Here is a 26,515-nt window from a genome sequence, read left to right on the forward strand (position 1 = left end):
ACTGTTAATTTATCATGTTGATCTGTTCTGTATGACATCTGTTGCACATCTGTCCATCCTGGAAGAGGGATCCCTCCTCAGTTGCTCTTCCTGAGGACAGAGGGAGGTCGTATGCTGTAAAGCCCTGTAAGGCAAATTGTGATTTGTGATATTGGACTTTATAAATAAAATTGATTGGAATATTACAAGGAATTACTTTGGAAAAAAGAATAAATTCAGAACCGAATAAACACTGAATATTTCATAACTAAAAAGTCACAATATAACCTGAATATCTCACTGGAAACAAATCTAAAATGTCAATAAAATACATTTTATTCCTGACATCATCATACTGAGTGAAGGCTGCTGCAGCATCGTAATATAATGACTCCAAAACATAAAACGTCAGAGTTTCTCAATACTACAATCATTAATAAATTAGTGCTGGGGCCCATTTGCTACCGGCGAGACTAACGGGGTTAAAGCTTCACACATCATTGAACAAAATCCTGTATTTAAAGATCAATCTCGCATTTTATGAATCGATATCGGGTCATTCAAATGAAGATTGATTTGAATCGTATGAATCGATTATTTTTACCCAGCCCTAATAATGACCATCAACATATACACACACCGCTGCCTCACCCTGATTGTGTCCCAGTGTGAACACGCTGCAAAAAACCTGCTTAGAATCAGTGTGGATTTGGGACACAGGACTGAGGTCATGAGCGCAAGTTCCCCCAGCGACCCCCTTAACCCCCTCAGAAAATGTTGACCACACAGCAAAGCGGTATGGAATGCCATTTAAGTCTATAGTAAATAAATAAATATGCCTATGAAATAAATTAACATAGTTGAGTGAATTAACATATTTAATAAAGATAAAGGAGTGCTTTTATGGAATTATGACAAAAGTCCCCTGAAATAAGCAAAAGTGGTCTTTGAATTTTTATTTAATAAAAACACATTTATGTATTTATTGCCTCGTTTATTTCAGGATTTATTTCCTTGCCATATTTATTTCATAGGCAGACATATTCATCAATATATGTATAATACTGATTTAAATTCCATTAAAAGATCTCTCAAGGTCTTTTTCTTAATATTTTGATTTTCACATATAATTTACATTTGATTTTCTGTAATTGCTTTTTCTCAACATAAAGGTCTAAATGTTGCTTTGCTATACTGCCAGGAATAAAATTAAACATTTATGTATTTTTATGTTCACAAAAATTGCAAAAAATAAATAATCCATTTAAATAAATGGATTTAAATAAAGAATACGAGAAGCTTTTCCCATAGCGGACATTTTGACTCATCATAGGCTGCATTCACTTTATATTACTTCAACCGCAGTGAGAAAAAAACGCTGAAGCAGCCTTCAACTTGTAATTCAGAGTCAGAACAAAAAAAAATAATTTAAAAAAATCCATTATCAACACAATACGATAACTTAAAGGAGCTATAAACTGAGTTTGTAACTGCTTTCACTGCTAATGAAGGACACAGAAGCAAATTTAGGCTGTTTATCAGGTGTGGCTACAGGTTAGCAGTGGAGCTAACCACCTTGGACTTGGAATAATGAATGAACCTTGAACCTTTTCTTCAATATGGCACCAAGCACATGGCATTATTCTCTCAATATGCAGATTTATGAGTCAAACAGAAACAGAAAATGTCTTAAAAAACAAACGTATATATTTAAATCAAATACAAGGACCTGGACGTGACAGATGTGTCAACTCAAGCAAATAAAGAGTACCTGAGAACTTTATCATGAGAAAAATGTACACAGGAAGAACATTTACGGGTTTCTCGTACTTGATGACATTTTACAGCTCAATGCATTCAGTAACACTGTTATCATCGTGTCTTTGAAATGAAACCTGCAAACATCTGAGGATTCAAGTTCATGGGACTCAAAGGAAATCAATACTTTGTGGTAATCTAGAGCAACATAAACAGTTCTTTCTCTCAGCAACATCTGAATGAATTAGTTAAAGTAACGTCAGTGTCACACTGAAATAAAAATAAACATAATTAGTCCACAAAGACATTACAGAAAGTGATCTTTGGTGATGTCGTACATCTAATGGTTTGAGGTGGGAATCGGTTGTTTTAATTTGACTGATTCAGTTTAGGTTTAGACAAGACAAAGCAAGTGCAGCGCGGGGCGACATGACGCAAACATCCAAAGTCTTGATCCATTAGTACATCGTTTTGAAAATCTATTCATACAAGTCAAAAAATGCTTTACACTTAGCCTGGAAACAAAAGAAGAAGTTGCATTGATAAAGGGAATTAGTCACCTTTAACGGTAGTGAGTTTGGGTAAGGCCCTGCCATTGAACAGCGCGTTGCTACACTGCGTTTATTGTATGGTTAAAGGCTATCAAGTGTGTTTTAGACACCATAACTGCTTCTGTAGTTAGCTTCAGTGCGGTGGTAAAGGCAAGCAGCAGTTTGAAATTAAATTACAAGTTAGCCCCTTTGTTTTTCTCCCTCTTCCATCTCATACAGTACACAAGCTACAGAGGAAAATATAACTGAACACAACCTTTAAACCAGATCCACAAACGGATGGTTCCCCTTCAGTCCAAACTGAATCATATCAAAAAGAGGCCTTTTGATTTCCTGGCTTTACTCTTGCTTTGTTAGCCACAGCGCAGAGCCTGTTTGGCACGTACAGGTGAACCGTCTTTCGTCTCCAGGGAGTGCTGCGCTCAGTGGGGCCGACTGCTTGACTCCATGTTTGGCTGCTTCTTTGCAGTTGCGCAGCCGTTAAACCACCCGTTCAGCCGTTTGGTCAAACCGCCGTTTAAGATGTCCTGGATGTGCTGAACTATGAGATTTATGGCAACTGTATGGAAAGACAAAGAGAAAGCGTGGTCAGATTTAGCCCCCGTTAGTGTCTCTGATGTATTTCTAAACAGTGATCCCGCGATATTTAAATAAACTCACTACTGTTTCATCCACTGCAAAACATTTCTAACCTGTAAGTCCAATGAATGTATGGGAAATACTGATGTTTCTTTCTAATATTTTGTATTTTCGTTTTGCTGTACACAGTGGTGCAGTGGTTAGCATTGTCGCCTCACAGCAAGAGGATTCCTGGTTCAAACCCAGGGTGGGGGAGCCCTTCTGTATAGAGACTGAATGTTCTCTCCGTGTCAGCGTGGGTTTCCTCCAGGTACTCCAGCTTCCTCCCACAGTCCAAAGACATGCAGGTTAATTGGTGACTCTAAATTAGCCATAGGTGTGAATGTGAGTGTGAATGATTGTCTGTCTCTATGTGTCAGCCCTGCGATAGTCTGGTGACCTGTCCAGGGTGAACCCCACCTCTCGCCCAATGTCTCCCTGTGACCCAGGATGAGCAGTTACGGAAAATGAATGAATGAATGTACAAAACAAGCAACGGACAAACACTGTCCTTTGACCCCACTTGCACACGGTTCTCACACATGGAGGTGGCTAAACCAGCAGCTAGGAGCTAACGGTGCTAACATGGTGAATATCTGGCTATAAGGCTGCGATGACATCCTGTCTTTACACCAACTTTATGTTTTTTACACAGAACCAAACTGATTTTAGATAGCAGAAGCAAATAAAGGTGATGTGTAACACACAGCATCTGCCTCTGGTGTGACATATAACAAACAATAACAATGGCATATGTGGCGCGTGTAGCAACGGGCTGAGATAGAGCAGTCGGGCTCGTTGCACTCTCCGGTTTCCATACGCCAAAGCACGGTCTTCTATCTCCCTTCTTCGACCTTCTACCTCCCTTCTCCTCCTCAACAGATGAAGCATTAGCAGAACAAGGTTGTTGTCGTACTGCTGCTTCAAGAATATAAGCAAAACAAGCCCGAAAATCGCACTACGAACGGCGTCATCATGCATCTTGTTATCCGGAGCGAGGACTACAGTGTTTTCTTCCAGTAAACGTAAACACGTAACATCCACCCCGCCCCCTATCCAATCAGAAACCTTCCCTGCCCCAAACCTTGCGTGGACCCGAATAAAGGCGATTAAACTGATCTCCCGTGTAAACCCTCATTCGGAATGAATATTTCTCATGTAAACTACCTGGAAAAACTTTAATTCCGAATGATTTCATTCAGATTTATTTCATTCTGAATGAGAAGCCATCATGTAACTGTAGCCAATGACAATCATTTACTGTCAGTGTTACATGGTGGCTGACCTCGTCCTCTGCTCAGAGGGTAAGGAGTTCCCGGACCTCACCGTCTCCTCAATTAGCGGGCATTTTCAGCTGCTGTTCTTCTTCAAGTTAGCTGCTAACTACTATTAGCTGCTCTTTAAATCTCCCGGCAGTGCGACGCACACATAACAAGCCATCAAAGCTTCACATCCGTCCCGTCTGCAGTCCCCTCCTACCAGCCACCCCTTTTAAACAGACGTCGATTTGGCCCTGTAACTACCTTTGCTGCCAGCTTAATGGCGAGACAACCCTGCCCGCCCATTCTCTACCTCTACCCTCCGAGCAGAGGACGAGGTCAGCCACCATAAAATACAACAGGGACAGTAAATGATTGAAATTGTACCTTTTTATTAAGAATGGCGAGTAGAATACAGCATGACATTCCTGCCTTGGACAGGCAATGTAAAAGCGGCTAGTGTTAACATGTGGAGAGAAACCAGAGGGTGGAGAACAAATAAGTCTGCATGCCAAGCAGCTCCCGTTTAGAAGGATTTAAATGCAGAGTGACGTTTCGAGCCCACAGCTCTTTTCTCAAGAGTTTTAAAAAATGACAGGTCGCCATCTTAAATACCCATAGTGCTGCCTGAGCCAGTCATGTGACATGCCACACCTGTTGCCCATATGCACCTAAAAACTTTGCATTAAAATCCTTCTAAACAGGAGCTGCTTGGCGTTCGGACTTATTTGTTTCCTACTTTGCCAGACGTTTCTTTGGTCCAGCACTCACTCCATTGGATGTTGGGATGTGCGTGTCTTTTGTACTGTTTTTGATGGAACCAGAAGGTGCCATCCTTGACATGAAATTTTGTACAGATAGTCATGGTCCCCAGAAGCTTAATTCCAATGTTGTTGATGATCCTTTTCCTTTTTCTCTAGCACAAACAACGAGTCAAAATTTCAATTTATCCATTGAGTTGTTTTATGACTAAATTGCTGCAAAACTAGTCTGTGACTTCAATGTAAAGGTCATATGTGGGAAGCACAATGGAGGCCAGGTCAGGGCAGGTGTCCTGATTCAAGATATTTAGACTGACTATCGACCGTACAGTTTTCTTTTGTGCAGTGTGTTTTGGATGTTCTAAAGTTCTTCTCTCAAATCAACAGACAAAGCTGTTTTGTATTCAGCAGCAAAGGCTTTTGGCTTTCCTACTTTTGAGAGCACAATTCCCAGCTCAGAGGCCAACAATAAACACAGCTGTGTCCTTTATGATAACACTGTTGAGGCTAATGTCTCAAAATATTTGGTTCCAAGTTCTTCTCTATCGTCTCCGAGCTCCGAAAGCACTAATACTCACCGAGATTGTCAACTCCTCTCGGTATGATCACATCAGCATATTTCTTCGTCTAAACAGCGTCAACAGAGAGGACAAATGTTTGACCGTGAGTCGATGCTCAGGGACACAACCACGCAAGTAATTTAAGTACATGTGGAATAACACTTACTGGCAGGCAGAACTCCTCAAACGCAGGCTTGACAAACATGATGTACTGTGCTAGAACGCTTTCCAGGTCCCGTCCACGGTCACTTATATCCCGCAGCACTGGGGGAAAATGAGACCAGGGAAAAGCTCAGCTATCTTTAATTAATGTTTTTCCTCTTGCGTGTAGAAACTGAAGGGATTTGTGTGGTCATGCTCGTACATCTCACCTCTTCGAGACAGACGTGTGTCTGCGTCAGTGTCCACAAACAGCTTCATCTGAAAAAGGTCCCTGATCTCCTGAGAGTAAAACATCAGGATGCCCTCGAACAGCACCACGTCAGCAGGGTACACCGTCACTGTCTCTTCCTTCCTGTCATACAGGAGACATTCAATATAAAAATACTTAGTGTGCCTCTGTAACATTTGCCTTCATCTTTCAGAGTTAATTATTCATTGTTCCAGTGCAACACAGGGAAAACAGTAAAACTGGAGATTAAAGGGACCATAGCCGTACTTTTGCATGTTTTAGTCTATTTACTTTTCCATAGTTTACTGTGATGTTTCAGACCTTCAAATGCATTCTCTGCCTCCAAGGCACCTATTGGTTTCCATTCATTTTATCATTATGCTATGAAAATCGATTTAAGTAAAATTAATTATTAATTAATCCACCACAGTGGACATTATATCCTCTTTTACAGTTAATGTTACCGCCACATTATGATACATTACAGACCTCTTTTACAGCCCAGTTGTGAGAAGAAAATGTTGCCATTGTATGTTTCTGCAAACCATGAAAATATTAGACTTACACTTTTTATACATATCTTATTAACATTTATAAAGTGACATAGTATATGCGCTGGCTTTGTCATCGGGAGGTGGAGGGGGTAGTGGATGGTGGGACACCGAGGCAAACTGTAGACCACTGTTGACGGTGAGTCATTGCTGTGTTTCCAGCAGCATTTAAGGCACCAAACGTGGGTGTTTTTTAGGGAACTATCACTGTTTTCCTGTGGCTTTTAGGCCCCACACAGGTGTTTTTTTAAGGACTCATCACTGTGTTTTAAAAGGCTTTTTAGGCACCAAGCGTGGGTGTGTTTTAGGAAACCATTGCCATTTTTACTGCAGCTTTTTAGGCACCAAATGTGAGTGTTTTTTGAGGACCCACCACTGTGTTTCCAGCAGCTTTTTAGGCACTAAAGGTGGGTGTTTTTAGGGAACCATCTCCAGTTGGCTGTGGCTGTTTAGGCACCAAACATTGGTGTTTCCAGCAGCATTTAAGGCACCAAACATGGGTGTTTTTTTAGGGAACCATCACTGTTTTCCTGTGGCTTTTAGGCCCCAAACAGGTATTTTTTTAGGGACTCATCACTGTGTTTTAAAAGGCTTTTAAGGCACCAAGCGTGTTTTTTTAAGGAACTATTGCCGGTTTTCCTGCAACTTTTTAGGCACTAAAGGTGGGTGTTTTTAGGGAACTATTGCTGGTTTTCCTGCAGATTTTTAGGCACTAAACATGGGTGTTTTTAGGGAACTATTGCTGGTTTTCCTGCAGCTTTTTAGGCACCAAACGTGGATGTTTTTAGGGAACTATTGCTGGGTTTCCTGCAGCTTTTTTGGCACTAAACGTGGGTGTTTTTAGAGAACCACTGCTGGTTTTCCTGCGGCTTTTAAAACACCAAACATGAGTTTTTCTTAGGGAACCATCTCCATTTGGCTGTTGCTGTTTAGGCACCAAACATTGATGTCTTTTAGGGATAAACCACTGTGTTTCCAGCAGCATTTAAGGCACCAAACGTGGGTGTTTCTTTAGGGACTCATCACTATTTTTCCTGTGGCTTTTAGGGCCCAAACAGATGTTTTTTCGGGACCCGTCACTGTGTTTCCAGCAGCTTTTCAGCACCAATCATGAGTGTTTTTTAGGGAACCATCACCATTTTTTTCCTGTGGCTTTTAGACCACTTTTTAAGCTTTTAAAGCACCAAACATGGGTGACATCGCTGTGTTTTTTTTTTTATAGTGCCTGGGCTCAAACATGCAAATGCTCCTCTTATGTTGTCTCTCTATGCAGCCTATCTGATGAGATTCATTCACCTGGAATGGGAAACAAAGTCATAAACAGGGATGTGGACGGTTTTTCCCTCCTTGATGTCCCACAGAGTCGCGATGATGAGATCGTTGTCGAAAGCATCTGTACAGAAGGAAAAAGCACAAAGCAGTTAAAATGATTTCTCTACAGCAGGATAAATTATCATCAGCAGGCAAACCTCACATTATGATCCTGAGTCACATACAGATTAACTGCTGGAATCGCCTCTGAATAAAAAAGGCAAATGTTTCCCAGCAGGAGACACACAGCTGTTTCAGGCCAGAGGACGTCTGTCCTTGGTTACCCTGCTGCCAGATGATACATTAACACAGCGAGGCATGTGATGAAGTCAGTGATACTGACATACCTGGGTGGTCAAAGTTGAACTGGCCCTTGAGTGCCTTGGCCTTCTGCTCTGGGGTGAGGACCCTGTAGAAGCTGTCTTGGCTGAGGATGGCCACTTGCCGCTGGTGGTGGTCGATCTCATTCTGGCCCAGCAGCTCCATGATCTTGCCGCACACCGACGACTTGCCGAACAAGACGAACAAAACAAGTAGTGTGAAAAAACACTGGCCTCCGTTATCTTACTCACCGCATCCTTCCGTTTTTGGAACTTAAGTGGCTGTCTGTACGAATTACACCAACACCTAAACTTTCATTTATACTTTACATTAAGTTCATGCATGTCGCTGTGTCCTGAAAGCATAACTCAATGTTTTGTTAGATCTCTATTTAAAGGCTGCAAACTTGGATTCTTGACATCATATGTGAAGCTGGCAGACAGCCACACTCAACAGACACTCACAAACCCAAAACATAAGATTGCTGTTTACTCCACATTCAGAGAACATGTGTGGGAGAACAGGTGGTTCTGTGAGCAGTTAGTCTTATGGGAAAAAAGGGGCCACAGCACAAAGAAGTCACACCCACAAACAACTGCCTGCTGAACCACAACCACAACATTTTGTAGCTTTAATCGCCTTTAAATCAACCTACATACACCTACATAACTCAAGTAAAGGAACAGGGTACTTAATTATTAATACAGGTTTTAATCTACGTAATTCACTTCACCACCTCTCTGAAGTTTCAATAAACACGTTTTTCACATATTAAGAAGAAGAAAGAGAGACTTTGATTTTGCCTCGGGGCGTCCTGCATCCTGATGATCTACTCTGCAAAAAAACTGTGCAACAAAATATAAAACTAATTCACCCGTTACTGTGGAAACCCATTCCCACCAGTGTGATGATAAGTTATTAAAGTGAGAAGCTTCCTGAAAATAATGACTTGGTATCGTTTCTCATTATTTTGAGATATTTTATTTTAGTTTCTTGTTATACTGAGATTCAAACTTGTTGTGTTGTGAAATCTTGTCATTATTTCAAGATATTAAGTTATTATTTTAAGATTAGGGGGTCAGTATACTGAGAGCTTCTCATTAATGTGAGATATTAAGTCATGATTTTGAGAAATCTCATTATTTTGAAATAAGTGTCAATATTTTGAGAGTTTCTCATTATTTTGAGATAGATACGTCCATATTTTGAAAAGGTTTTGCATTATTTTGAGATACTAAGTCATTTTTTCAAAATAAGAAAGTCAATATTTTGAGAAAGTTTCACATTATTTTGAGATACTGACTCATTCTTCTGAGAAATCTCATAATTGTGAAATAACTAAGTTCATATTTTGAGAGTTTCTCATTATTTTGAGATAGTATGTCATCATTTTGAGAAATCTCGTATTTTTGAAATAAGTTACTATTTTGAGAAATCTTATTATTTTGAGATAGATAAGTCCATATTTTTGAAAAGGTTTTGCATTATTTTGAGATACTAAGTCATTATTTTGAAATAAAGAAGTCAATATTTTGAGAAAGCCTTGCATTATTTTGAGAAATCTCATTATTTTGAAATAATTAAGTCCATATTTTGAGAATATTTAACATTATTTTGAGATAGTACGTCATCATTTTGAGAAAGCTCATATTTTTTTAAATAACTAAGTCACTATTTTGAGACAGATAAGTCCATATTTTGAAAAGGTTTTGCATTATTTTGAGATACTACGTCATTATTTTGAAATAAGGAAGTCAATATTTCAAGAGTTTCTCATTTATTTGAGATACTACGTCACTACTTTGAGAAATCTTCTTTTTTTTTTAGATAAATAAGCATATTTTGATAAAGTTTCACATTATTTTGAAATACTACTGACTTATTTTGAGAAGTCTCGTTATTTTGATATACTAAGAAATAATTTTTACGATACTATCTCACTGGACGTGGCTGTGGCGCAGCCGAGGGAAATATTTATATGGGCACTATTATTATGGACTGTGAGTGGACATTTACAGTCGTGTGGTTGGAATCTGACAAGTTCACTCACATGTCATGTTAATACTGTTATTTTGATTTACCTCAGTTTATTGTTTTTGTCATTGTTTATCATTTTCTTCTCATCTCTCTTTTCCTTTTGTCTTGTGAGGTGGTTCGGTGTTGTTAAAAAACTCAAAATTCAATAAACTTCAAGTCACAAAAAGACACTTACTCATTAGCTCAAGAAAGTTTCTCATTGTCATGACTCACGAGATCTTTTTTATCCCCAGTCACACTGGCAGAAATGGGCTTCCATACATTTCTGATCTTTAAAAGAGAGCAACACTTATCGACGATACTTGGAAACCTTTGAAACACTGCACAATATTGAATACAGAATCAAGAATGACAATGCAGATATTTACCTTACAGCACACTGCAATACCTGCATCATCAACCACCTGCATTTAGACTACCACCATTGGCATATCTATCACAGTAACAGCTCTGTGTAGTCGTCCTGGGACCAGACTGTCATTATACTGCTGTGTTGTCAGTCTTATAAATATTCTCTATCTGTCTGTCTGTCTGTCTGTCTGTAGCTTCTCACCATGACAGTGAAGACATAAGTGTAATGCCAATGAGCCAGCCGGTGAAATGAGGTGAAGTGAAAAAATCTAGAGGGAGCTAGACAGAAGCTGCATCAGAGTCACAAAGAAGAAAAATCCAGACATCAGCAACTGCACCAGGAAAAACAATACACATCATGATAACATAAAAATAAATAATCTTCAGGCCATATTTTACACAGGTATTTGATATTTATAAATATATGACCTGCAGACAGCAACATGCTTTAATAAAATAGCCAGATTCTACTTGGTTTGGTCAGACTGGTGAGTTTTTGGAGCTTTTGAGTATTTTTTTTAATTCAAAATAAAATTCAATTAATCATTTAAGGTCTAATAATGTATTTTTAATATCTATCTAATGTTCATGAGCCTATAGCAGACCCTGCACAGATGATGCTAATTAACTGAAGGTTCATCTTTTTTACTATGATCCTTGTTACCCTTTATATCTTATGGTGACAGATGTACAAACACAGCAGCAATATATGGGAGTCCTTCAGTCTGATTCCCATTTGTAACACTAACCTACTTTATTAACCATTTCAGGAAAGGCAGTGTTTTGACATGCTGTAGGGCGGCCTGCTCCACAGTGATCACTGATGAAGCAGCGCAATAACTGATCCCACAGAATCAATAACCTCAGCTATTATTATTATCCAGAGGGAAAGAAGCGCGTCATCTTTAAAATAGAAAAAACATATCTGTGTCGGTTCACACAGACAGTCTGATGCAATAAATACCTGATAAATACATATAAAGACATAAAAACAATCTATTATGATATAAATACCGACCTTGCCGCTGGCTGTGCCTCCGGCCACACCGATGAGGAAAGGCTGCCGGTTAACGGTCTCATTTTCGGCTTGGTCACCTGGCTTTGTCTCGCTGTCGCCTGCCATGCTTCATCTGCAGCGCGCTGCGGCCCTCTGACACACAACCGGCGGTGCCTGCGCTCCTCGTGCGCTCCTCCCATCTGATGATGGCGAGGATGACGGGGCTGACGTTCACGGGCACGGAAGCAGTGATGATGATGATCTGATGATGTTTAGAAGGATGATGATGAAATCAGAGTCGGGTGAATTACATGTAAAAATGTTGGTCAGTAATTGTTAAATTTCAAACTTCATGTTAATAAAATGAAATCATATTTCAACATGTATTTTCTATCTACTCTGTGTTATGTATGACCTTATCAGCCAAAACATTCAAACCACTGACAGGTGAAGTGAGTAACTTTGTTTATTTTGTTCCAATGCATTGTTCTGCTGGGAAACCTTTGGTTCTGGCATTCATGTGGATACCACCTGACATGTTCCACCCACTCAAACACGTTGCAGCCCAAGTACCCCCCTCATGGCAACAGTACTCCCCATGAGGGGGACTTCACTTCACCTGTCAGTGGTTTGAATGTTTTGGCTGATCGGTGTATTTTGAAAAGCAGAGGTCGTCACATGTTTATCCTGGGTTGAAAAGATGTCCTCCAATGAATGATTTGAGAAAAGTCAAATCAAACATTACTGCAAGGTAATAAAACATAATATCAAATCATTAGTGAACAAATAGGCCTAATATTTTTTCTTTATTTATTCATTTAATCTAGAGGCTACTTTATTCATATTTTGGTTATATTGTGTGCAGAACTAAAGTAGTGTAAAGAGTAGATATGGTTGTCAGCTCTTCTTTGTCCAGTCATTCCCAATTTCTGCAATTCCAAGATTGTTCAGGGACCCCAGTACACAGAAACTCACCCTTTAAAACTCCAAAGTCTATGGTTTAGCTAATCCTTAGTCTATGGTCTAAGGATGAGCTAAACTCTTCATTCCCCTTCCTTCATTATTTCTGTTACCATAGGCTACTTGACATAAATGCATGTATTATTGTTTTTACGTGCACGTCGCTCTGTCATTTACGGTAATAAAGTCCAATAACCCCCACATCAAAATTCTCAGTCTCAAAATTACTCTGACTAAATTAACACCTCTATGACACAGCGTCGGTTATGATAAAAATAGACAGTTTATATAATAGAACAAATGCATTGTTATGTAACATATATATTATTTTATTTCAAAATATTCAATATTTTTTTCTGCTACGGTCGCTGAACCGGAAGTACTTTTCCCATGTATGACCTCTTCGCTAATGCTGACACAGCCCTCTCCGACCGATGTAATGTGCCCATGCTGTAACCTCTAATAACAAATTAACTGTTTCTCTCTGCGGTCGGATAAACGGGGCAGTAAACGGGACGCCGCCACCATGAGCACCATGTTCGCAGACACGATCCTGATCGTGTTCATCTCTGTCTGTACGGCGCTGTTAGCCGAAGGTGAGCGAAATCCTCCTGACAGCTTAAGCAGGAAAGCACGTTAACTTCCGTCAAAGAGACACAATGATACGCTAATTTTTACACCATTCTGGATTACACATCAGGGAGATATTGTTTACGTTATTAAATTTGTTTAATTGCTACTTGTGGTGGGTTTGAGGACCGGCTACTTATGCTAACTAGCCAGCGAATTTAGCCAACGAAGCTAATGCATTCGACAGCGCAAGGGATACAACTTCCGGTTATACTTTCACAATAACAGTCTTACGAGAAGCTTATTCGTTATTTATAAATTATGGTTTATTTACCTTTTGGCTCTGGAAATATGTCCTCTGCGTTTGACTCTAAAATATCCGTGGTTTACGTTTGTTTTTCGTTACGATATTATAAGATAACCTGTACTGACCCCCAGAGGGGACTTCAGGAATTGCAGCAGTGCAAAGACAGAAGTAAGTACATTAAATATAGAGAAGTAAAGGATACAAATAAGAGTATATCACAAAATGGGTATACGCAACTAGTGTAAGAGTAGAAGTAAATTATGAACTGTATAAGAGCAATTAAATACTAATAAACTTTGTTTATATAGCAGCTTTCAAAACATAGTTACAAAGTGCTTTACAATAAAAACAGGACATAAAAAAACAAAATGAAATGAAGAGCTAAACACAAGGTACATCGTTAAAAACAGGGTTGGATTACATTAAAACTGGGGATGCATGATATTGGATTTTTTTTTTTTTTAATGACGCTTTTCATTGAAGGATAACTGCACACCCTCCCCATCTCCTCCTGCCCCTACCTTGAAAGTCCACAGAGATACAGGTTGAACACACAGTGACACTGATTCCATATTTTAAAAATTGCAGTAGAAAAAAGGGGGATAAGTAAATAAAATAAAAGAAAGGACAGGAAAAAAGAGAAGGTCTTTTGAGTAACAGTGCTTGAGAGTGAATAGCAATAATGTACAATTACATAACATTTTGAAGGCTATTAAAATAAATTGCCATTTCTAGAAACCCTCTTCAGAGCCCCTAAGAGTGAATTTTATCTTCTCAAGTTTGAGGGGAAAAAAACCCAGGTCTTTAAACCAGACAGAGGATAATGGGGGGTCAGCGGACTTCTATTCTAGCAAAATCTTTCGACAATCTAATAGAAATGCATACGCCACTATATCAACTTGTCCGGCGCCTTTACTCGTGAGGTCCTCTGGAACGTCAAACAGTGTTATGAGCACGGGCGGTTCAAATCCTTTTTTAAAATTTCAGCTAAGGTTCCAAAAATGTAGGCCCAGAAGCTCTATAGTTTGGGACAAAGATAAAACATAAGCATAGTATATAAATAAATTGGTCCAACAGTTGTAGTTTTATTTTATTTAAGTTAATATGACTATGACTGTAGGAATTAACTCTCCGTTCTCAGAGTTCTCAGAATAGGGTTTTCCTAACCTGGGAACCAGGCGAATCTGCAAACTCATGCTCATTAATTTGTCAGGCTAGGGTGGAGGTTTGCCACCTCCATAAAACTTGGTTTGTAGCTCAATAAAAAGTGTTTTTTTAATCCACCCTCTTCTTGCTACCCAGATGCAGTGGAAAATTACAAGACTTCACTTCAAAAGTTCAGCTGTAGAAAATCAGACCATCAATATCCCTGTGATTTAGGATTCATGATTGTCTTGTGCATTTGAATTTCCACAAGTTTAGATTGTAAATTAAGTACAGTTTATCATCTGACTTTTAAATCTGCTTTGACAGAAAACAAACCAGTTACAGTTTCTAATTTGCCTCAAGTTGATCACCACTCTTTATTGGCATCGCTGTGGCATCACTTACACACAACTCCAGGATGACAGTGTCGCACTAGGAGTGTGCAGTGTGTATAAACTTCTCAGTGACAGTGTGTGTAATTAAACATTGTGTTTTCAGTACGTTTGATGATACAGTAACTTTTCTGTGAAATCTGAGAAACTGCGTATCGACACAACAGTCACAGAAATGTCTGCTGATGCAATAAATAAAATATTAGACACTGGAGATGTCTGACAAAACATCTTGTCCTGATTGTCTCCTCAGGGATTACCTGGGTTTTAGTGTATCGCACTGAAAAGTACAAGAGGCTAAAGGCTGAAGTGGAAAAACAGAGCAAAAAACGTAAGTGGCTCGCGTGATTTCTGCATTGATTGTGTCTATTTGGACTGTTTGATGCATTCTCTGTTGCTTGTTTGATATTAGTTGAAAAGAAAAAGGAAACCATCACAGAATCTGCAGGACGTCAACAGAAGAAAAAAATTGGTAAGAAGACATAAGTTCTCTGCGTCTATGAAATGCCCTTTTCCTTTTTCCCTCACACTGACGGTGTTCTGTAACACGTGACCTCTGCTTCTGAATGTCTTACAGAAAGACAGGAAGAGAAACTGAAAAACAACAACAGAGACTTGTCTATGGTGAGAGACATTTGTAATGTTCAGGCTTCAAATCCATCAACTGTCATATAAATAAGATCGTGTTCGTGATCGTCATTTGTTAATGTAGTTTAGAATAGATATTGTGTGTTAACAGGCTTACCTTCACTTTATATGTTTAATATTAAACAATACTGTGATATTTGAATGTTGGTAAAACCAAACTCAAGTCAAGTGTCACCAAATTTCAATTTTCCATTTTTAATTTCTCGCGTTTTTTTGTAGGTTCGCATGAAGTCCATGTTCGCCATTGGCTTCTGCTTCACAGCTTTGATGGGCATGTTCAACTCCATGTAAGTTACATGTAGTGACATCGGGTTGATGCAACATCTTCCTCTTTTGATATTAAAAAACGACGTAAATAAAATATAACAATCGTGCCTACGAGCTCTCATATCCATCTGTTTTTTTGTTGTTGTTTTTCAGCTTTGATGGAAGAGTTGTGGCCAAATTGCCGTTCGTGCCGCTGTCCTACATCCAGGGTCTGTCACATCGCAACCTGCTGGGCGAGGATTACACCGACTGCTCCTTTATCTTCCTCTACATCCTCTGCACCATGTCCATCAGACAGGTAACGTCTTAACATGTGAGGTTGAAGCCTTTGACTGTATGTCACTGGACAGTTCTGGATTTCTGTGCTGTATTAGAAGAAATTCAAGGTTTTCTATTCGAGGAAACGCCACAGTCTCTTATTCACAATAGTTAAATGACATAGGCTATACTTTTCTCTGCCATTGTCATTCAATACTTAGGCTCTTTTGTTCTTGGTTAAATTTCTGATTGGTTATATGTCCGCCCCCTCGCTTGTCAGCACCAAAAATATTAGTCGGTTAAACCAATTAGTGTTTTATTCATGTACAAGGCGGCTTAAGTGTCATGCAGCCACCCGCCACTAGTGGGCGCTACAGAGCCGTCAGACAGCAGTCCCCCTACTGCTTCCTAAATCAGAAGATAAACTGTTTTATTTTCTCCGTTCTGAGAGAGCGTTTTGTGCTGTGTCTCTTCCCCAGAACATTCAGAAGATGCTCGGTCTTGCACCCTCCAGAGCGGCAACTAAACAGGCCGGAGGCTTCCTGGGACCTCCTCCCCAAGCAGCCAAGTTCTCCTAACCATCAGACGGGCTCGTCAGCGCTGTTCCTGCACTGCGACCGTGTGCAGCCATGGCTCCCTCAACAGAGCACAGACTGAACTGATTCTGCAGTGCTGGAGCCAAAAGCATTATCTGTTGCAGCTACTGTATCACTACCTTCTGTTTGGATTTCTCCCTCATGTTTAGTTTATTTAACTTTAATTGTCTCACTTAGAAATTAGAGAAAGAAAATCGGTTCTTAATTATGTTGATTACCAAAGGATACGAATGTCTACCTTGTATTCAGCACATGCCATACATTGTTTAAGGATTTTAATTGGCACGGTAAGCTCTGATCCGTTTGTCAGTATTATTGGATGTCATTGTTTGTATCCTTATTTCTTACATATTAATAAAGTTTTATGGTTACTCTTTAATCATGTTTTTCATTTTTATGCCTCCACGCCAGAGATAGCCATGGCCGGAGAAATTATTTTCAGGTTATCCGTCTGTCCGTCCATCCTATTCTCATGTACATGATATCTCAAGAACGCCTTGAGGGAATTTCTTCAAATTTTGCACATGTCCACTTGGACTCAACGATGAACTGATTAGATTTCAAGGGTCAAAAGGCAAGATCACTGTGATCTTGCATCCATCGATATCTCAAAACACCTTAAAGGAACTATCTCAAATTTGGCACAAATGTTCACTTGGATGCTGATTAGATTCTGGCTGTCAAAGGTCAAGGCCACTGTGACCTTGCGCCCATCTGATTCTTGTGAATGAAATGAAACACCTTTAGGGAATTGCTTCAGATTTGGCACAAACATTCACTTGAACTCAGCGATGAACTGATTTGAATTTGGTGGTCACAAGTCAAAGGGCAAGGTCACTGTGACCATGAGTCCATCTCATTTTTGTGAATGGAATATCTCAAAATGCCTCAAGGGAACTTCCTCAAATTTGGCACAAACATCCATTTAGATGCAGGGAAGAACTGATTAGAATTTTGTCATCAAAGGTCAAGGCCACGGTGACCTTGCGTCCGTCTCATTCTTGTGAATGTGATATCTAGATAGAACACCTTTAGGGAATTTCTTCAAATTTGGCACAAACATTCACTTGAACTCAGCGATGAACTGATTTTAATTTGGTGGTCAAAGGGCAAGGTCACTGTGATCTTGCGTCCATCTCATTCTTGTGAATATCTCAAAACACCATGAAGGAACTTCCTCAAATTTGGCACAAACATCCACTTGGATGCAGGGATGAACTGATTAGAATTTGGCTGTCAAAGGTCAAGGCCACTGTGACTTTACAAAACAATGTTTTTGGGCAAAACTCAGGAATTCATGTGTTAATTATCACAAAGTTTCACACAAATGTCTAACAGAATAAGATCATGAAGTAATGACATTTTGTATCCAAAAGGTCAAAGGTCAGTTTCACTGTGACATCATAATATTCTGCATAAAACATTTTTCTGGACATTACTCAGCGTCATATCTTAGGAACAGAAGGGGAGACATTTGGTTGGACTCTGACTTAGTGACACTAATCTTGAGTGTCCACCTTGAACCCGTGCTGATTGTACAGATCATCTGTGTTGCCGTGTTGAAGATATAAGTGAAACATCCATGTTTAAGAATATGCGCTTCTTCGCAGCAGCATTTGAAGCATTGTCAGCTGTCACATGACTAGACCAGGGGTAAGATGGGATTTTTGAACTGGGGGGGGCCAAGCTGTCAGCAAATGATTCCAACTCAATTAGTTATTTTGTGTAAATACATACATACATATATATATATATATATATATATATATATGTCAGACTAGCTACTCAACATTACAAAACAAATATTTGGCACATCTGGGAAAGTCAACAGGCAACAGGCATAGGATATTTACATCTTTTGGTTCTTGAAAAAAAAAAAAACCGCTGTGATTATTTTTCTTAATTCTCTGGCTTCTTGTGGCAGAAAAATCACCAGCTCAGTCATTAGACAGCTGTATGTGATCACTGTGGTTACCGCCACAGCACAGACACAGCTACCAGCTCCTCTCAGGACCCCCGTGCCTTATGGTGCGTTACAGTTACACTGGAAGTCGGAACTCGGAGTTCCGAACAACGCAACATCCGAACTGAGCACTTCCCAGTTTGGAACATGGAATTCGGAAAAAAATGGAGAGTTAATGAAATGAAACGAAAACCCCAACGTGTATGCTTGTAGATGCTAGATTTCAATGCTTTTCCGACTTCACTCCGAAGTCCAACTGGAGGGAGGGAGGGAGGAGGTGAAATTATATTTTCTCTGCCTCTGTGTCTCTATCCAGTCTGTGTGCTGACGCATTAACGGTAAGGTTGACGGTTTTCCTCTGTGGTCCATGTTCAAATGTATCTACTGGTCTGGTGTGCTGCTTTTCCTCGTGCTTGTTTAGTTATGTGCATTGTACTTGTCCTTAATATTAGCTGTTATAAGTAACTTTGCTGTAACGCTTCGTGTCCCTGCAGGTCCACTGCCTCTTTTTAAAATGGCCCAGTCAATCCTCGACACCATGCCCGGAGCCGCCACAGGAACCGTGGTGGTCACAGAGCCTCTGAATTTCTGGGGTGGGAAACGAGTGAAGCCCCGGCAGGAGAAAAACGCAGAGCCCGTGTTTGAACCTGCGACTGGTAAATACAGCACACTGCAGACTGGTTCATTGTGTAATCAGAGAAGGGCGTAGGTTTCATTTCAACTTTGGTGGGGACCAGTGCCATACACAGACATTTTGTGGGACAGGTGCTCAAGTGAAAAAAGGGCATCCCCATAGATACAGTAGGTATTACAGCTGCCCTTAAAAAGTACGTACTGTTGCATGCAGTAAGACATACTACTGTCTCCCTGAACTTTGACCCTCTTGCTCTTATACCCATGGCTTTGGAGATAAGACAAACAGCACTTACCAAATTTGCCAGAGATGGAGATCAAGTTTATTTATATAGCACATTTAATTAATTTCCCCTCAGGGGGATTAATAAAAGTAAATAAACTTAAACTTAATTTAAAAACAGTGGCAGCTGCCCAAAGTGCTGTACAAAATAAAAGAATGGCACACAAATATATGGCAATATAAAATGTACACAAATATAAAACAGAATAAAACTGGTAAGAACAATTACAAACATGAAAAAGATAATAGAATAAAATATTAAAATAAAATAAAATATTAAAATCACTGCAAACAACTAAAGGCCATTAAAAACATGTACGTTTTAAGATTTGTCTTACAATTGTCAATGGAGGGGGAGGATTTGATTGAGAGGTGAAGGCTATTCCAGAGCTTTGGAGCAGCAACTGCAAAAGCACCATCTCCCTTACCCACCATTACTCTGTCATCGTTATATTTTTATAGTTTTATAGTTGTTGTTTGTAATATTTATGATTATTTTTTTCACTTAAACAATCAATATTCCTGTTATTACTATTCGTCTGGTCATCAGTGACTTGAACGTGCTGTCATCCGTCACTGCGACTTCTGACAGCTGTCAATCAGCTGTCAATGAGTGGTCAAGCTGTCATCTGTCTGTGGCTCAGTTGATGTGATCGGATCTTTTACTGCGCAGAGGACTGTGGGTCAGAATAGCCAGAAAAACATGCTGGCTTGCATACTGCAAAATCGGACCAGATGTAGTAGAACATCCTGGTATTTTTGGCATACTGCATTTGACATACTATTTATTGGGACATACTGTCTCTGGCATACTTTATAGTATGGTAGTGTGGGTATGGGAACACACAGATGCCTCATTGCCACTGGATCATAAGATCAGGGAATCAAGCACACGGCATTAGCTAGCTAGCACGCTAGCAAGTTGATAAGTTGTCTCCTTCATAATCAGTTACATTGTGTCATGACGTCTTCACAAGTATTTTAAAATAAGCTGAATTCAAGTAGTTTTTCAGCAATAAAGTAATTCAGTTCATATAAGCCTAACACACAGTTCTCTACTGAGCATCCAGCAGTTATTGTGGCCTAAATGTCCAGATTATAATTAACTGCAGACAAAAATTTCCAGAATCTACTACATGCAGATCATCAGGGTTGAGAAATATAAACACTGTAGGGCTTTTTGTCCGGAAAAAACACAGCTCCTTTGTTTGCTTGCATTTGTTTACTTGCCCTCTCCAATATGGCGGTGCAGTAGACGTATCGCTGCAATGGGGCCTGACACAATCACAGTGTAAGTATATCTGTTTAGGAACATTTTTAGTTTCGTAGACTCTTTCCACATTAACATTGTCAATTGTCATCTGTATTTCTGTGTCTATACTGTGGTTTCCAAACAACATAAATTTAGTTTTGTTCAAATTTAAAGACAAATTATTTATGCTAAACCATTGTTTTAATTCACTCATTTCTGTTGTGACCTCCATCAAAAGCTGCTGCAGATTTTCCCCCGAACAAAGAGCACAGTGTCGTCTACGAACAAATTTAAATTTTCTGGACTCCATACATTTATCATTTATATACAAAATAAACAGTTTTGGACCTAATACTGACTCATTCTGATATTATGCATAGCGAGTACTTTTAGTGCTTTAACATGTTTTGACACTGATATTTAATTACTTTTACTTGAGTAACGTTTGAATGTGGGACTTGTAACAGAGTATTTCCATGCTGTGGGATTTCTTTGCTGGGGTGGAGCGCCTTCTGGCTTTTTTTTTAGTTGAATGAATGTTTTTAAAAGAGAAAATCTGAAAACAAGTTTTGCAGCTGCGTTTGTTACAATATAGTAGTACTTGCGATAGGGTCCTCATGTTTCTCTCACTTCTTGTGTTTGTCCTGGAGCTCAGCCCGTGTAACCTGTAAGTCTTGTTGTCTGTGCAGGTCGTGTCTTGTGTAAGATGGTATCCTGTGGGGCTGAGGAGGTGGATGAGGCCATACAGAGCGCCCATGCTGCCTACCTAAAGTGGAGCAAGATGGCGGGCATGGAGAGGGCTCGGGTGATGTTAGAGGCCGCCCGCATTATCAGGGTGAGGGTCAATCTGTGTCCATGTAGTCTGGAGTCTGTCCAGTTTGATATCACTGTTGCACAACTCAAATTGGAGCTGACTGTTGAAAGCATGCCATAAGACAGTAGTTATTCATTAAAAGCAAAAACTCCCCTCCCCTCCTTCCACTGCTGGCCTACATTTGCACAAAATAAACCTTTTGTGTGTCTGTGGCCTCTTTAATGTCATGCCGGTAAGGATTTCAACCTTGGTTTGTCACCGACAGAGAGTGGTGCAGGAATGAGTCCTAAAACCAGGAGATGAGTCAGCTTTTTAGCACTCCTGGTTCCCTTGTTTTCAAGTCAATGGGTTTTTGGTTAGATGCCTGAAATAAGGTCTAGGGTTAACACAAGCTTGAGAGACTTTCACATTTTGTTCTATGACATGAAATTCGTCAGTAAATACCCCACTTGTGAATTCTGAAGCTTTGACGTGTCTTTAAAAAGAACTTAATGCTAACAAGTGGCTAAAGGAAACCACAGATCATCATTACGCCAAACACAGCTTTACAACCTTGTTGTGCCAGCAATGATGAATTTATGCGGCTGGGGTGTCGTTGGTTTATAGTCTAATGTTAGCTTTTTACTTCTGGCAATTGCATTTAGGCCTCAAAAATCATAAAATTGGTGTTTGTTTGTGAGGATTATCTTACTAAATAAGAGATTATTTTCTGTAATAATCCAATATCCAATGGAAAAATCCCGCTGACATTTTAACAAGGCAACCAGAGTGATGCTAACGTCTGTGTCAGCCCACAAAAAAATGTCACATCTGCAGCACTTGATTGTATAATGTTAAAATTACACATGTAATGAGACTAAACCACCACAGAGTATCCTTTTGCATCTTTTTTTATTTAGTATTTCAAGACTTTTTGGTTCTTTTTATTCTAAAAAAACAAGGAAAGAAGAGAGAAGATTGCAAAGCTGGAGGTGATCAACAATGGCAAGACCATCACTGAAGCACTGGGCAGTATTGTTTGTTCCGCTCAGACCATTGAGTACTATGCTGGCATGGCTGGTACGCTTGCAGGTGGGTGCACCAACACTTTAGTTTTTGTCAGAAAAGTGTGATTTTCTTAAGCTGTAAAATTTAGCATTGTGATGTTTTGCTGGTGCGCCGTGTTTGGTTCTTTGAAGGCCAGCACGTCCAGCTTCCTGGTGGATCCTTTGCCTACACCAGGAGGGAGCCCCTTGGTGTGTGCGTGGGAATCGGTGCATGGAATTACCCCTTCACGATCGCAGCATCGAAGTCTGCTCCTGCTCTGGCATGTGGTGAGTGTGTAACAGTGTGTATTACCAAATTATTATAAGACTTGAGATAATTATGGTGCAGCAGTAATGTGTCTCTCCTGTCCCTTAAACATAAACGCACACACCATAACCATAACCATGTTTAAATCTGGTTGTTTAGGCAACGCCATGATATTTAAGCCCTCTCCGATGACTCCCGTGACTGCCATCATTCTGGCTGAGATTTACAAAGAGGCAGGGGTACCAGACGGACTCTTCTGTGTGGTTCAAGGTGGAGCAGAAACTGGCACCTTGCTCTGCCATCACCCGAAGGTCGCCAAAGTCTCTTTCACTGGCAGTGTGCCAACAGGCAAGAAGGTACGGAGACCAAGACAGTGCAATCATTTTTACGTCTGCCCATGAGGTTATGTTTTTGGTAAAGTTTGTTTGTCTGTCAGCAGGATAACACAAAAATTACTGTCCTGATTTTCATGAAACTTGGTGGTGGCATGGGCTCAGAAAGAACCCATTAGATTTTGGAGCGGATCCCATTCGCAGGGTGGACATACAAATTATTTTGCGAGATGCTTTGAGCACCCACGTATCTGTAGCCAACAATGCTATTTGCACCCAGTGTGGCTGAACACCGATCAGTCAAAACATTAAAACCACTGCCAGGTTAAGTGAGTAACATTGATCATCTTGTTACAATGCATTGTTCTGCTGGTGAACCTTTGGTCCCGGCATTCATGTGGATGCCACTTGACACGCTCCACCCAACCAAATCGCCAAATCGCCCCCTCATGGCAACAGCACTCCCTGATAGCAATGCCCCCCGACAGGACAATGCACCATGTCACACCACAAAAACTGTTCAGGAATGGCCTGAGGAACGTGACAAGGCGCTAATTTTCCCTCTTGTTAATACCCTGTGTGTTCTCCCCGCCCTCAGGTCATGGAAATGTCTGCAAAGGGTGTGAAGCAGGTGACTCTGGAGCTCGGAGGGAAATCTCCTCTCCTGATCTTCAAAGACTGTGAACTGGAAAATGCAGTGAAAGGAGCACTCATGGCAAACTTCCTGACGCAGGGACAGGTGAGGCAGTTGTATCATATATGCGTTGTGTCGTATGATGTCAAGCCCATCCTGAGCCGATACATTCGACATTCTGCATTGTACAGGTTTGCTGCAATGGGACCAGAGTGTTTGTCCAGAGAGAGATCATGCCCAAGTTCCTGGAAGAAGTAGTGAAGAGGACTAAGGCCATCCCTGTGGGTGACCCCCTGTTGGACGGCACCCGAATGGGAGCGCTGATCAGCAAGCCACAGCTGGAGAAAGTGCTGGGATATGTCAACCAGGCCAAGCAGCAGGTGTGTTTATAATCCTCCGATCATTAGATCAGAGGAACATTTAATGATCCCTGTGGAAGAATTGAGCAGCTGTGGAGAGGCATTTATCTGAGAATAAATCAGCTGTGATAGCACCACTGACACGCTCACTGCACCTCAGCAGTTATATGAAGTTTAATTACTCCTACCTTAATTCTCATAATTATTTGACTCATATGTCTGTTTTTTCCAGGGGGCCAAAGTGCTTTGTGGAGGAGAGCCCTTTGTCCCCAGTGACCCCAAATTGAAAGGAGGCTACTTCATGTCACCCTGCGTACTTGGTAAGTCTCTTTATGGATTCTCCAGGATGTTTTGATTTGACTCATTTCTACCCATTCCAGCTGTGTTTCATTACCAAGCACAAGGACTGATGAGAAGAATCTGACATGCTGTATCATTTTTCCACACTGGTGCTAGCTTGGTTTGGTCTCGGCACGTCAGCGCAGCATGGCAGGGATTCGCAGTTCCATTACAACTGGGCTACCTGCTAGACAGTGTCTTTGACTGATGACGGCTTGTCTTACAATAAAAGTCCACCCTTATTTTGTTATTTAAAAGCTTTTATTGTGAAGCAGCATCATCAGCAGTAACTTAACATGACTCCTTCACGGCTGAAAACGAACGTGAAACCGTAAAATAAAGCAGATATCTGAGAGTACAAACAGGACGCAGGAGAGAACTCCAAACCACAGAGATTCAGTTGGAGGCTACAAAAGTCCTGAGAGCTGAGTGACATCCATTGTTTTTTCCTGACACAGATAACTGCAGAGACGACATGACCTGTGTGAAGGAGGAGATCTTTGGCCCGGTCATGTCCGTGCTGCCTTTCGACACAGAGGAGGAAGTGATCAAGAGGGCCAACGACACCACCTTTGGATTGGCCTCAGGAGTCTTCACCAGGTCAGCAGAAGACATTACAATATCATATTGATTGTTTGGACAACAACACCAGCTTGCTGTGTAACATTAGTTAGGTTTTCTGATAGCTGCCAGCCTTTTTACGCAATCATGTTTCTCTATATCCAGTTCACACAGTACTTATTGCATTCCATTTGGCAGTTTTTTTGATGGCTGCTTTTACGAAACCCTGAACCGCAGCCAATGAAAAATCTGCCAAGTGGAAACTATTGCGCAAAAGTAGTCTCTGTGGTCAGGGGCAGATGAGGCTGCATATTGTTGTGCTTAAAATCTGAAGTCTGTTCCTCTCCTCTGCCTGCAGGGACATCTCTCGAGCCCATCGTGTGGCTGAGAACCTGGAGGCAGGGACCTGCTTCATCAACAACTACAACTCCGGCTCTGTGGAGGTGCCATTTGGAGGATACAAGAACTCAGGTAGGGTTTAAAAAATGGTCAGAATCACCATTTTTGTCATCGTATATGCAAAGGAAGTACATTCATAGTATTACACTTTATTGCAGTGAGTGACCTAAATTATCTTCACTGAATCAGGTGAGAAGGGTGTTAACACAATCTCTACTGTGCTTTATCAGGCTTTGGCAGAGAGAACGGCCAGGTGACAATCGAGTACTACTCCCAGCTGAAGACTGTGGTTGTGGAAATGGGCGACGTCGAGAGCCTCTTCTAAACTCACCAAGTTCTGCCACAGCTGTGAATTAAAAGCTGCACCTCTACCTTCATTCATGATCTATGCACCAGATCTGAGTACACGTAGCTCTCTCTTCTTTCACGAATGCTACACCCACACTAATACGCTTTCATGTTAAAATTCATTAGCTATTGTTATGTTTACCCCTAAAACAGAGAATTTTTAAGATGTTGCTGAGCTTGTTTTAGTTTGAAAATGCTGGGATTGTGTTTTAGTCCAGACGTGCGTAAACAGAGACTTTTGAAAATGATGACATAGATACCCACGTGCCTCCTGATTGGATCTTATCAGTTATGCTGTATTTGCTTTGCAACGACTCTCAATCTGTTTTCTGCCACCTTGACTTGTGTTACTTTAGGTAATAATTCCATTTTGTCCACCAAGCAAAAAAAATCCTGTCTTACTTGTCACCATTGATGTTCTATTGTCTGCAACCAACTAGATGATATACTTCTGTTTACACCAGCACACGCATGCCCAGTGTGCATGGATGGTCATGTGATATGCTATTTCATGCATGCTAGTATGGACGGAGATTATTTCTGAAATGGTGCTACAATGTCTGTATGTACAAAGAACGTTTTCACTTTCAAACACTGTTTTAAAATAAAAACGTATCAGTGTGGATGTACTCTGTGTTTGTGTCACACGTGTACTTGCAGAGGCCGGTCTGTAAGAACTGAGGAAGTGTTCCTGTTCACAGTTCTCTACTTTCTTC

At 40.4% G+C, this 26,515-nt stretch overlaps 3 protein-coding genes across 3 annotated transcripts; 2 read left to right on the plus strand and 1 right to left on the minus strand.

Annotated features, from left to right (window-relative positions):
- Positions 1 to 1,502: 1,502 nt before the first annotated feature.
- On the minus strand, positions 1,503 to 13,885 carry uck2a (uridine-cytidine kinase 2a). The gene is made up of 8 exons (XM_050054594.1): positions 13,310 to 13,885; positions 11,467 to 11,707; positions 8,087 to 8,246; positions 7,725 to 7,821; positions 5,858 to 6,000; positions 5,653 to 5,750; positions 5,505 to 5,553; positions 1,503 to 2,847 (listed from the first exon to the last, which is right to left on the minus strand). The coding sequence occupies exons 2-8, from the start codon at positions 11,569 to 11,571 to the stop codon at positions 2,711 to 2,713; spliced, it is 789 nt and encodes a 262-aa protein (XP_049910551.1). The 5' UTR covers positions 11,572 to 11,707; positions 13,310 to 13,885; the 3' UTR covers positions 1,503 to 2,710.
- tmco1 (transmembrane and coiled-coil domains 1) lies at positions 12,782 to 16,968 on the plus strand. The gene is made up of 7 exons (XM_050054595.1): positions 12,782 to 13,001; positions 15,074 to 15,151; positions 15,233 to 15,292; positions 15,398 to 15,444; positions 15,688 to 15,755; positions 15,889 to 16,033; positions 16,473 to 16,968. The coding sequence occupies exons 1-7, from the start codon at positions 12,932 to 12,934 to the stop codon at positions 16,569 to 16,571; spliced, it is 567 nt and encodes a 188-aa protein (XP_049910552.1). The 5' UTR covers positions 12,782 to 12,931; the 3' UTR covers positions 16,572 to 16,968.
- A 1,714-nt stretch (positions 16,969 to 18,682) lies between these two features.
- aldh9a1a.1 (aldehyde dehydrogenase 9 family, member A1a, tandem duplicate 1) lies at positions 18,683 to 26,428 on the plus strand. Its single transcript, XM_050054425.1, has 12 exons — positions 18,683 to 18,890; positions 19,047 to 19,208; positions 21,410 to 21,555; positions 22,476 to 22,605; positions 22,713 to 22,847; positions 22,987 to 23,183; positions 23,758 to 23,898; positions 23,985 to 24,173; positions 24,385 to 24,472; positions 24,950 to 25,091; positions 25,411 to 25,523; positions 25,682 to 26,428. The coding sequence occupies exons 2-12, from the start codon at positions 19,067 to 19,069 to the stop codon at positions 25,774 to 25,776; spliced, it is 1,518 nt and encodes a 505-aa protein (XP_049910382.1). The 5' UTR covers positions 18,683 to 18,890; positions 19,047 to 19,066; the 3' UTR covers positions 25,777 to 26,428.
- Positions 26,429 to 26,515: the final 87 nt, after the last annotated feature.

Source organism: Epinephelus moara, chromosome 10 (assembly GCF_006386435.1).
Source record: "Epinephelus moara isolate mb chromosome 10, YSFRI_EMoa_1.0, whole genome shotgun sequence".
NCBI classification, from domain to species: domain Eukaryota; kingdom Metazoa; phylum Chordata; class Actinopteri; order Perciformes; family Serranidae; genus Epinephelus; species Epinephelus moara.

Coding starts and splice junctions, on each gene's coding strand:
- aldh9a1a.1 (XM_050054425.1), top strand. CDS start 19,067: ATGGCCCAGTCAATCCTCGACACCATGCCCGGAGCCGCCACAGGAACC. Junction 22,606..22,712: donor CATGGCTGGTACGCTTGCAG/GTGGGTGCACCA, acceptor GGTTCTTTGAAG/GCCAGCACGTCCAGCTTCCT. Junction 25,524..25,681: donor TGGAGGATACAAGAACTCAG/GTAGGGTTTAAA, acceptor GTGCTTTATCAG/GCTTTGGCAGAGAGAACGGC.
- tmco1 (XM_050054595.1), top strand. CDS start 12,932: ATGAGCACCATGTTCGCAGACACGATCCTGATCGTGTTCATCTCTGTC. Junction 15,445..15,687: donor ACAACAGAGACTTGTCTATG/GTGAGAGACATT, acceptor GTTTTTTTGTAG/GTTCGCATGAAGTCCATGTT. Junction 15,756..15,888: donor ATGGGCATGTTCAACTCCAT/GTAAGTTACATG, acceptor GTTGTTTTTCAG/CTTTGATGGAAGAGTTGTGG.
- uck2a (XM_050054594.1), bottom strand. CDS start 11,571: ATGGCAGGCGACAGCGAGACAAAGCCAGGTGACCAAGCCGAAAATGAG. Junction 8,247..11,466: donor GAGGCACAGCCAGCGGCAAG/GTCGGTATTTAT, acceptor TTGTTCGGCAAG/TCGTCGGTGTGCGGCAAGAT. Junction 6,001..7,724: donor GACTTTGTTTCCCATTCCAG/GTGAATGAATCT, acceptor CCTGTATGACAG/GAAGGAAGAGACAGTGACGG.